Raw genomic sequence first — 12,442 nt, 5'->3', positions numbered from 1 at the left:
TTGTAGCACACAACAAAGAGACCCACGTGTGCAGATTGAAGAAAGCATTGTACAGACTCAAGCAGGCTCCTAGAGCGTGGTATGAGCGCATTGATACATACTTGCAGAAAATGGGCTTTGTGAAGAGTGAAGCAGATGCTAACCTCTACTACTTGATGGTTAGGGGTGAGATTCTCATTCTTGTTCTTTATGTGGACGACCTATTTCTTACAGGTTCACTAGGGCTCATAGTGGATTGCAAGAGGAACCTTGCAAAAGAGTTCGAGATGAAGGATTTTGGACTTATGCACTACTTTCTAGGCATGGAAGTGTGGCAGACAGATGGGGAGATTTTCCTTGGTCAAGGGAAATATTGCATTGAAATCTTGAAGAAATTCGGGATGGAGGATTGCAAAGCCATGTCTACACCCATGATCACGAATTGGAGGAAGGTAGATACAACTAAGGAGAAGGATGTAGATCCCACTTTATATAGACAGTTGATTGGTTCGCTTATGTATTTGGTCAACACTAGACCAGATATAGCATTTGCAGTAAACTCTCTTAGTCAGTTCATGGTTGAACCAAAGAGAATGCATTGGATAGCGGCTAAGCATGTGCCACGTTACTTGTGTGGTACAGTCGAGTATGGGATCAGATATGTTCGAGGTGAAGGTATCAGGTTGATAGGCTATATTGACGCGGATTGGGCAAGAAGTACAACAGACAAAAGGAGCACTTCAGGGTGTTGTTTCAGCTTGGGATCAGGAGTTGTATCTTGGTTCAGCAGGAGCAGAAGTCTGTGGCTCTAAGTTCAGCAGAAGCAGAATACATAGCAGCTAGCATGGCGACATGTGAAGCTATATGGCTTCGGAAGTTGTTAGTAGCCTTGTTTGGTCAGAAGGTTGAGACTGCTGTGATACATTGTGACAATCAGAGTTGCATCAAGTTGTCTGAGAATCCAGTGTTTCATGATAGGTCTAAACATATAGATATCAGATATCACTTCATCAGAGATTGTGTACAAAGGGGAGTTGTTCCACTACAATATATACCTACAGATGAGTAGGTAGCAGACATTCTGACGAAGGCTTTGGGAAAGGCCAAATTTATCTTCTTTAGAGATAAGATGGGTGTCATGCAGAACAACTTCCTCGCTAAGAGGGAGTGTTAATTATTGTCAGTTGGACAGCTGTTATGTCTGACCTGGAAATAGCAATAGTATTTATGGGTAGCTTGGATATTTGTTCGTCCTTATCTATGAATAGCAGTTGTATTTATGGGTGGTTTGGACAGTTGTTTGTCCACTAGCCAAAAATTAGTAAATGGTTATTATTTACTAATTTTAGTGATTCCTTTTGGACACTTTGCAACCAATTCTATTATTGGCTGTCGAGTTGTCTTAATCTCAGTTGTTGGTTAGATTTAATCTCGGTCGTTGGTTTACCAACAGGAGTAATATAGAAAGGGGTCATTGGGTCATTTGGAGAACAAGTTTTGAAAAGAAACGTTTGCAATGTTAGCAAACAGTCTTGCAGTGTTAGCAAGGGCGCAGTGTTAGCATGGGGATAGCAGTGGGGACTATCAGCGGGAGAAATTAGGAGGTTGTCGGAGTTTTGCCAGTGAAAGGCAAAGAATTTTGTATCTCTTGATTTGCTGAAGTTTAATATAATTCCTCATCTGTAGAACTGGTTTTCCCTTAGAGGTTTTTCCAGGGACAATTTGTCCGAAAATATTGTGTTCATTGTGTTGCGCATTTCTTTCCGTATTTTATAAGTGAAGTTGCAGTTGTGTTATTTTTCGATATTAGCTGGGAATTTATTTTCAGCAGTTTAATAATCGTTTGTGATAGGAGATTAATAATCAGTGACTGCAATAGTTGATTTTTCACAATTCCTGATCTGGTTATTGCACCTCAATGTTGTGTTGTTTTTGTAGCGTCAAGGTTGAATCATGGAAGATCATTCCTCCCAAAGTTTGACATTACGTGCGTTATTTCCTTAATTCCTCATTTTGCACGATTCTATTCCTTCCATTCTAATGCTTAGAATGATGGTGTTGCATCAACTTTTGGCTATCCAATTGAAAGGCCACGCTCATTTCCCGCACGACAATGATAATAAGCATTAATTCCTGGAAAGTAATCAATGGAACTATGAAATCTTTGAATAGATTAATGTTTTAGCATCACCATTTATTTTCTTCAAAATAACGTTGTGTGGCAAGCAATCAAAGGCTAATATCGATGTTTTATGTTGGAGTAATGCTGGAATCCACTGCCTTGATTTCATGTCGTCTTAGGGAATTTTATTTCCGTTGATGAAGCATTAGCCTTAGGTGTAATAGCCTCTCCTTCAGTAACCTTCGTTCTGGAAAGCTTGACTGCCTCCTAGATTGTTCGATATGGATTTTGCTATATTTTTTTATCGGGTTCCATCTTCTGTTTCTTGAAACCACTACCCGGATGTCAACACACCTTGGTTTATTGTGTCTTGAGAGTGCCATGATACACCCGTTGTAACACACTAATATGTACTTCCAGATTCCCAAATCTAACAACTAATTATATATTCATGATCATTGCAGAAGGCCAGAACATCTTTTATCCAACGGACAATCATTGTTCATGTCTGAGAACATTCTTCTTGAGTCTCCGAGTAAAGTTGCATACAAAATTCATCATCCCAGAAAATACTTGAGGAGTTCAGGTGTGACATTCTCATATATTGTTCTGCTTCGTTATAGTATGCACTTTGACATTTTTCCACCACTGGTGATGTGAAAAGCCAATCCACACTATTTTACTCCCAAATAACCACAAATCTCATGTATTTGATAAGGCACTTATCTCGAGGTATATTCCCTACATAGCTAGGCCTTTATTCTCACATGTAACTATGTCCTCTCCATGCTAATTTCTCAACTGCACAAGGTCCAGGTGAACTCTCATATCACTGTTGTCACGGCAATGTTCATCCTTCTGTTGACTGCACTTCGACACACAGATTAAGCTTGCTGCTGGGTATACTTCCATGCTGTGAGAAAACTGCAGGGTACTTCTGCACTACTGAAGAAATAATACACAGTATATTTTTTCACAGTCGCTGCATAGAAATGAGGTTCTTTCCATGGTTTTGTCATTGTCTTGTGTCTTATATTCTTCTCAATGTGAATTTTAGTGTTTTGAAACATTTTGAATATAAGTAGTGGGTAAGATCTAAAGATTCTCTCTTTGGAACGGTATTTTGGGACTCTAAATTCTTCCAAAATTTAGAGTTCCATCACAACCAAAGCACACAGGTGAGACAATAAACACCAATAACGAGATGACAGACTAGAGCCAACACAAACACATGAGCAATCAAAGAACAACACAACACTGATGATGAAGAAGACTGAACAATCGAACACAATAAGAACAAACAAGCAAACACCACAAACCCCGCAAAGAATAGACAAACACAGGCGTGAGAGAGAAGGCACAAATGGACAACTAGACACAAACACGATTTCCATGGGAGGTGAGGAAGCCAGTAGAAGCCATCAAGCAAATGTTTGGGGATTAAACGCAACTTGGAGACATTGAAGAAGCTCCAATACAAAATATAATATACTTGAACATTGAATATTGAATTATGGTTTACCAATTACTATTAAAAACTAAAATATTCAAATTATTGGCAAATAGAAGATTCTGATTTATATTGGAAAGAACATTATATTTGGATGCTTCTGTTACATGTGACAATACTCTTAAAGATGGACCAAATAACAAATCTATTTTCATGATAATAAAGAACTCTATATTCTAGTGTAACACAAGCATTGGGGAACTTTTGAGTCGGGAATAAAGGGCTTCAATTTGGGGATGGTGGCGGGGAATGCTGTAATATACTATACATACAGTACCTGAAATTTTAGTTATGAAATGATTTATAATAGTATAAGAACTAATAAAACCAAATACTTGAACATAGTAAAATTGCAACATACCCAATACAAAATACAATATACTTGAACATTGAACATTGAATATTGAATATTGAATATTGGACATTGAACATTGAACATTGAACATTGAATATTGAATATTGAATTACTAATTACTCTTAAAATGTAATAAATTCAAATTATCGGCAAATAGAAGATTCTGATTTATATCCTATAAAAAATACCATAAAGAGTTATTTGACAAAATGATCAAAAACAACTAACAACCACAAGAATCCTAACCAGGTGACCTAATTATCAATATTCTTAGCTATAGGTTCCAGCTTGGATGGTGATTCTGACCTTCCTTCACATGCGTGCACTCGTTCTCTCTTTGATGATACTTCCCCTCCCTTCATAAGAAGAACTTAGCGATGCTTATATTTATTTCAAAATAACTGTTAACTAGCATAATCATCTAGATTATCACGTCAATATATAACACCATCCATCCTTGAACATTAATCTTTATAACCACCATTAGTTCATATTCATCATAATTAAATCAATAGCCCATTAATACTATAATTCACATAATTAAACCAAATACTTCATTAATAAAAAGGCTTCACATTTCCCATAAAAAAATTATGATAGTTATTTGAACCGAGGAAGGGTTCTAACAAGTATTGCTATCAAGATTTAAAACGTAGCTTTTGAGTCAACCTAATTGAGTAATTGACCCATGCTTCATGAATAGTGGTTCACAAGAACCCATCTCTCATAAGTATAAGTGCGACACTTAGCATTCATTACATGATGCATCTAGGTGATACTCACAGAGGTCCATCCCAAGAGGATTTTTCACCACCAAAACTCATTCATCAAATCCTTTTGTAAAATCCATGAAATCCAATGTGTTTCCTATGTGAAAACACCAAACCAGCCAAGGAGGATATTTCATGCCAAAACTAGTGTATTTGAATAGGGTTTTCATCCTTAGGGTGCCATAAGGAGTCCCCTTGGTTTGGAAAATTGTATGATTAATTACCTAAAAATTTAAACCCTTTCTAGCTTCTTTTTAATGCGAAAAGAAGGTTATTCAGCTAGGGCATTTCCCTAAATCCTCAGTTATGTGGCCAGCATCAAGGGCACATGAGAACACCACCAAAAAGCACTGATTTTTTTTCACACCAAAAATAAAATCCACAAATTTGCAATTGAAAAACTTTGTACATTTTCCTTTTTTTCCAAACCCAAGTTCAGAATATCTATGAAATCCAATTCGTTTTATAAAAACACCAAGCCATCTAGGGAGGATTCTTCACCTCCAAAACTAGTGTATTTAAGGGGGGTTTTGATCCTTGGTCAACCTCAGAATAACTATTCTAACTATGAAGACATTGAAAATTGAAACTGAACAAGCCAAGAAGGAAGTGACACCGAAGAATGATGCCAAGTGCCGTAATGGGAACTTCTAAAGTGAACAGTGTTTTCCAAGAACTATGGATAACAACCAAGAAGACCCAAAACATTACAAAGAGTGTCACTGCAAACCTGAAAACTAACTGAACTCCAAACTGCCACCGGATGCCAAAAAATCCCTGAACTGAGCTCTCAAAGAGCACTGGGACTCTCCCAACTCACCTGGAAACCTTTGAAAAGCCCCCAAAATTGGCAAATGCTCACAAAACAATATGGCATGAAAATAGGGATATTACAAGAAAGAATAGTCCTTGGCTGCTACCAATATTTCATTTGGTTTGAGACTAACAGTTGCATACAAAGGCAAAACACTCTCAAATACTTTACTCATTTTTTTTATTAAATCTTTGAAATGTGTTTAAACAATAGGTATTGCCTATTATTTAGAATATATCCTATCACATTCCTGTCTTCTCTAAACCACTTGTCAATCCATGTTAACATACTATGAATAGATTTATTAAACATGTGCACCAGACTTACCATGTGTTATTCCTAACCTCTGATTGTTTTTCAGCGTATGAATAAACAGTTTCTGCTCATAAAAGAAATTTTAGCTGAAATTGAATAGTGAGAGGAAAGCAGGAGAACAAAACACAGTTTGTGGGAAAATGAGAAAGGGGGGAAATCAATAAGATGTCTCATGCATTGTTTTCTTCATTCTCTAAGTTATCAATTTTATCAAGAAAATGACTCTTGCAAAGAACTTGTGTAAATATATTGTTAACAGAAATTATGGATTCTCATGCTACGTTTGAAGGTAAGGGACCAAATCTACTTATAAAAAGGCTCAGGTTTCTATCGATACAAGAAATTCTGAAATAACTATAAAATAGAGATCAGATGCTATAAATGTGGATTCAAGATTAGGAAAAAGAACACAATAATAATATATTAGCAAGATCCTCTTATGAAGATTATTGCATAAATTTACTCTTCACAGTTATGTGTAATTCTAAAGGGATAGAGCTTAATCAATAAAATACTAAGCTTAACCTAAAAGTAATTCTTTTTGACGTATTATATCACCTTTCCTTCTGATTGCCCAGTACAAAGGTTAGTTCTGATTGGCTGGTTGAAAATCAGCTTAGTTTTTCTACTTTCCTAAATATTGGAATTTTGAAAATAAACAGCAATACTAAGTATTAGCTAATTACATAAGTTTAAATAACATGGTGATTATGTGATCACATCAATAAACATCATTAGTTAATTCATTAAACCCTTTTTTTAGATTGCAGGAATCAGGAATATATTTCTACTCCTTTTGAAAGTATTAAACAAATTTTCATTTTATTCATTCAATGGCTCAAATGATTTGTAAATATTTTGTATTCGAATCAGTCAATTGCCAGATACAAAACATACCATTTTTGAGAAAGTTTTGCCATGAATGTACGAGGACAAGAGTCTTTTTGATGTTATACCGAGTACAAAATACTTACGTTGAGATTTTTTATCAGATATATCAAAAAAAAATGTGTTTTTCGCTTCAATTTTTATGTTGAATTTTTTCATCAGATATATCGAAAAATAAATGTGTTTTTCACTTCAATTTTTAATGTGCAGGATGATTGAAGTCTTTGGCTTAGCAGTTTTTACAAATTTTTAGCACAGGACTTCTTTCTTTTAGTATTTTCTACAATCAAATTTCTAACATGTTGTGGCAGGTATTTAGAGATTACTTTCCGCCAAACAAACAATTAGTTACCTTGGAATGCCAATGGGATGGAGTAAAGTTTTGCCTAATCGAGAAGCTTGTAGAAAGTCAAAGGAAGATTGCAGATATGCAGAGAATTCCATTGCCTGAGTATGGTAAAGGAAGTAATGTGGAAGTTCTGAATAGAGTAGAAGCTGTAAAGTACAACAACACTGAAGGATTAGATGAAGGTGAACGTATGCAAGCTTTAAAGATAAAATCTTATGTTCCGTTTCATTTTCAATGAACTTGTTAGAAATACACGGCAAACCCACAAATTTATTGAGAACTATTCACAACTAGTTATCAAGAATGTAATATCCTGGTCAGATATTCTCCCCAATTTTACTGCAATAATTTTCAGAGTATAAACAAATAAATTATGCAATGAAGACCAGCAACATTAACCAGTAATTACTCATAGAAATTACTCAAAATTTTATTGCACTATAATATTCAGCAATACAATAACAGTCTAATCATAAAAACAGTGATAACAGATAGATTGGATGACCAGAAAAGAACTTGAAATGCAATTGTGAACTCTGTTGCGAATTCGCTATAGATGATGAATTGGGGCTGCGTCCAATTCACCCAAGAAGAACCTGAGGGTTTGCGTCCTCGGATCCTAAATATGAAGCTTCCTTAGTTTTTTCAAGAGAAATCTCAACCAAATCAATATCCCTGCATCCAAATGAGCTTCTCATGCCTCTTTTAAAGGCCCAACATGTGACCCTTGAGCTTCCTTCCTCTCCTTTTGTCCTTTTCCTTCTTTGTCACCTCCCCTCTATAATATTAAACTGATCCACTTTTATAAATTTTCTTTAAACTCTCATAAGCCAAAATTCATATTTTATGAATTTAACTTTGGAATTCCTAATGCCCTGAAAAAAGGGACATGACAAAGAGCTTGACAAGATTCTAGAATGTGCAATTGTACATTAATGCTCGCCATGGCATTAATTCTATATTTAGAGGATAAATAGTGTATTCTCAGTATGTCTTTGAAGTTGTAGGTGCTCTCAAGAAATCAATGAGGAGATGATGGTAGCTGTGAAGCAGCCTAGGAATATATCTCCTACCATAGTGTAAAAAGTCGTGAATTGAAAAAGCTTGAGGGATTCAGTTTTGACACGAACCTTGTAACTTGACAAAATCCGGGTAAGATTCGTCAAATTATGAAAAACTATCTACATTCCTTAAAGAAACATATTTCATGCAAGGTATAATTATAGAACATATGAAATGAGTTTGTTGAATGTTAGGGAATTGTTTTCTATTAGATTTGAGTTAAAAAAAGATTAAGTATTGAATCAACATGTGAATATGACAGCCTATATATTATGATTTGAATCTCATAATGATTGAAAATTATTATTAAAATAAATTCAGTTTTGGGCAAGTTACAACTATATAAGTCATTCATTGATGAATGAGGTGTGTTGCCCATATTTTCTACCCTTAGCTTAGAAATAAATTTTTCATCAGGTTTCGAACCCTCAAACCTTTTTGCTAAGTCCTTTTTCTAAGTCGTTGAAATCTAAGTATAGTGCTAGAATGATTGTCAATGCAAAGAGACATAAAGATGGTATTCACTTCCCTATCCACCTAGGGGAATATAGCTGCCAATCCTCATTAGACGCTATAAATATTTCTAAGGAAGTCATGAAACATACAATGCACACATGATGTAATGAGGGGGCAATTTGATTCAGAGGGTTTTGTTAAATACACTTTGCATTTGGGCTCGTCTTATATTTACAACCCACTTCTAGAAGATTTTTGGGTAGATTGGTATGATGAATTTGAAGTAAGAAGGAGAATGTGGCCGAGGCTGGCCATGAGGCAAATTTTAGGGATGATGAATCTGATGTGATAGACCACCTCTACTTCACACAGATACAAGGTAAATCTTTGGAACCAGTTGATTGGGAGGCTCTTGAAGAAAGTGATGTGGATATAATAACAACCCTTGTCGTTAAGAGGTCAAAATAATGTGGTTGACAAAGAAAAGAGAAGATAGATTAGGGAGTGTATCCTTCAATCGTCAACCACCACCAAGTCAGAACCTAACAACTCCATCAACTCAAGTCGCACCTACTTTGGACACACAAATCATAGTCCTGTCATAGGCAATGAGCACCCACCAAAGGAAGGCTCAAGGCTTAAGCTGACTTGTGAGACAGGACCTTTACCTGATGTTAATATTGTTGTAGGTGGTTAGACTTCTAAAGGAGATGATCACAGAGGAGAAAAGGGAACATTCGAGGGAGCAGGTGATCAAAAAGAGAAGAAACAAGCTCAAGACCCCAACATGCAAGCTTGAGCGTTGGTAAGTCAAAGCCCATGTTCCCCCTTTTTGCCCAAAATGTAAACACAATGCCCCCAATTAAGAGAACTCCATGTTTATCATCGCATGTGATGAAATCTGCATCCTAAGTACTAGCTACCCCTTATGGCTTCAGACCACTGTCACTCCTTTTACATTTAACCTTTTTAGAAAGTCACTTCCTTATTTTCTTCATATTACTTTACTTTTCTATTTTTCCTTTTTGAACTCCTATCTCCTCTCCTCTTTTTCCCCCTCTAAAATAAACTCTCCCTTTTATATCTTAATTTAAAGGAGTCATGTCTATTTGTTAAATATCTCTCGACTTTTCATTAAATTTAGTTAATTTTTATTATTCTATGTTATATTATTTATTTAGTTATTTGTGTTTATTATTATTTATTATTAAATTCTATTTAGAAAGTTAACATACTTTCTGCAATAATTTCTCTTCTATTTAATTTAGTTTCTTTATTTACTCATTTTGATATTATTAGTTTTTAATTATTTAAAATATCATACTAAATATTATTTCATTGATAATATAGATTAAATAATAATAATTTCCTATTTTTATATTTTAGTATTAATTTTAATATAACTTTATTATCATTATTTATTTACTAACATTGTATTATCTAATTATTAAATAAATTCTATCTTAAAATAGGGATATGACAAAACATAACATAGAAATACATATAACACTTCAGGAACCATATATATTTAATTAAGGCTACAATGCTTCAAGTACATCATATGCCAATACACAAGATTGGTAGCAACGACTAAAACTGAATAATCTTATCTCCCAACAAAGAGTCTACATAAAGATTCCAAAGGGGTGCGACCCAACCATCGCGTCATAACAAAATGCCCTTCGGTTACTAAAACCCTTAACACATGTTTTACTATTTCCAATGGCATAAGACACTTTTGCCGACATCATCATTCCCCCCAAAAAGAAAGTCGTCTCCGGATGACAATATGTAAAATGTCTAAGACTAAACACAAAAAAACAAGGATAATAATACTACATAACACTATGAAGGACTAGGCAGCTTAGAATACGTCCCTGTAGAGTCCAATATCTCTCGCAATTGGTAGACTTACTCAGTGCAAAGTTGCAAATATGTTTGTGTTTGTGAATTTATCTATACAACTTCTTTCTTTGCATATGCTACTCGACTCGCAATCACCTTAGCTCGGGCCTCCTCTAACTATTTCTCAACCATGCTTTTGTCTTGTAGGAACGCTACTTGCTCAGTTGCCCACTCTGCGTGTTGTATAGCCAAGTGGATGGCTAACTTCTTCGTAGACTTCTCTGTAGTCTCTCTAGACCTCTTAGTCGCCACTCTATCGGCCTCGGCACATCATTGAGCACAGTAGGCACCTTTTTATGCCTCTACTACCTCACGGCCAAGCCTTTCCATATTGTTGCGCTCCTATGCCGATTCCAGTTTCGTGGTCCAGTCTACCATCATTTTCAACGTCTCAATTGACAACCAACCTCTTGCCTCAAAGAAAGATCGAAAGCGTACTGGGCATCTCTTCTATATGAAGGCTAAACAAGTTGTAACTCCTTTATTCTAGTCATTGCATTATGACCAATCACACAACCCATAGCCAACACATCGCCAAGGGTCTCAAAGTATGCGATCACCCTTGTAGAATGAAAATACTACTCAAGTTCATAGAATAATAAAGATATGCATACAGAGCAAAACATAGAATGTACCTTAATACTACAATACCAATTGGCAAGCAAATGATTTACTTTATTCATACCAAAACATCATGAGTACATTGACAATATTCCAAGTACTTATAGAAGGGTCGGTTGGTTGGGAAAACCAAATGACGCATTCCCTCAACTCCTAACTACCTAGCCCGCTTAAGCCTTAACAAGCGCTAAGTACAATAGTTACTTTATTTTCTACTACATCTAACCCCCCCGGCAAAAAAGAAGTCTTCCAGACGACTGCTGAACACACTAAAACTGAAAAACTTTGATTTTAAAAAGAGGGATGGGAAGACATCACTATACTTGGAGCTCCCCGTAGCCATTGCAGGTCACGTTCAACTATCTTTTTGTTTTGTCTGAACACCTTGTAGTACCCTTAAGGAGCAACTTTCTTTGCTTTCCATTGATCTTGAAGAGTTTGCCAAGCTTTTTCCCCGTTGGAGTTCCAAGAAGGTCTCCTAACTTCCATAGCTGCAAGGGTCTCCATGAGAGGCAACGAGTGTTCCTGTCCATAGGGAATAATAGATCTTTTTGTCCATGTAGCGACCATGTCCTCCTGCAAATATCCACTCTACTCTAATACTCCATTGTCTATATGGCAGCCTATCTGCATAAACGCGACCAATGCTTCCACTTCTATTATGACAACTTCTAGCTTTTGAGACCTAACCTGTTGCATGAGCTCCATGGTGTGCAACCCGGTGAGAAATAACACTGCCTTGGCTGTGAAAGAGACAGTGTTAGGGGGCTCCACGCGCTCACTTTGTATCTCTACTGTGTCCTCATTAACTACCAATAGAGGGGAGGACACCATCCCTTCTCCCTCAAGTAATCTGACAGCCTCCTCCAAGACTATATCAGCCATATTCGCGATACTCCCCATAGCGTGAATGTCTCCCTGCTCGTTATCCACTACCCCTGTTGACTGAACTACAAGATTAACTGGGTGGACTACTTTTGGGCCTAAAGGTGTTTGCAACCTCACCTTATGTGCACACTTTGTCTAGCATCTCAAATCTATTACTTTAGTGCGGGTGTGCTGTTCTGGGGGGATTAGTTGCGCCCCCCTTGGGAGTGATAATCTGGAAGCCCCCCATTTTGGAAGTTGTTGCCTGTTGCCAACTCCTTTGGCTCTCTCCTAGGCTTGGTCAAGAACATCCATAGGCATTACTGAGCCATGCTTTACTTCCCCTACTCCTGTAGCAATTCCTTCGAGACCACCAGTCAGGCTTTGGTCATGGTAAATCTCTGGAGATTCTGATATTCCTTTTGGAAG

At 36.4% G+C, this 12,442-nt stretch overlaps 1 protein-coding gene across 3 annotated transcripts in view; it reads left to right on the top strand.

The window, feature by feature from the left end:
- Nucleotides 1–12,442, top strand: part of LOC149565630 (uncharacterized) — a 122,900-nt gene that overhangs the window by 86,170 nt on the left and 24,288 nt on the right. For all 3 annotated transcript variants that reach the window (XM_089819140.1, XM_089819139.1, XM_089819138.1), the window contains one exon: nt 7,065–7,284. In XM_089819140.1, coding sequence (XP_089675266.1) covers nt 7,065–7,284 — 220 coding nt within the window. The remainder of the gene's footprint in view (nt 1–7,064; nt 7,285–12,442) is intronic.

The sequence above is a fragment of the Cupressus sempervirens genome, chromosome 3, assembly GCF_028749045.1.
Source record: "Cupressus sempervirens isolate cs-2001-9-10 chromosome 3, ASM2874904v1, whole genome shotgun sequence".
Taxonomy (NCBI): Eukaryota; Viridiplantae; Streptophyta; class Pinopsida; order Cupressales; family Cupressaceae; genus Cupressus; species Cupressus sempervirens.
This window is presented reverse-complemented; position numbering and strand designations above follow the sequence as displayed.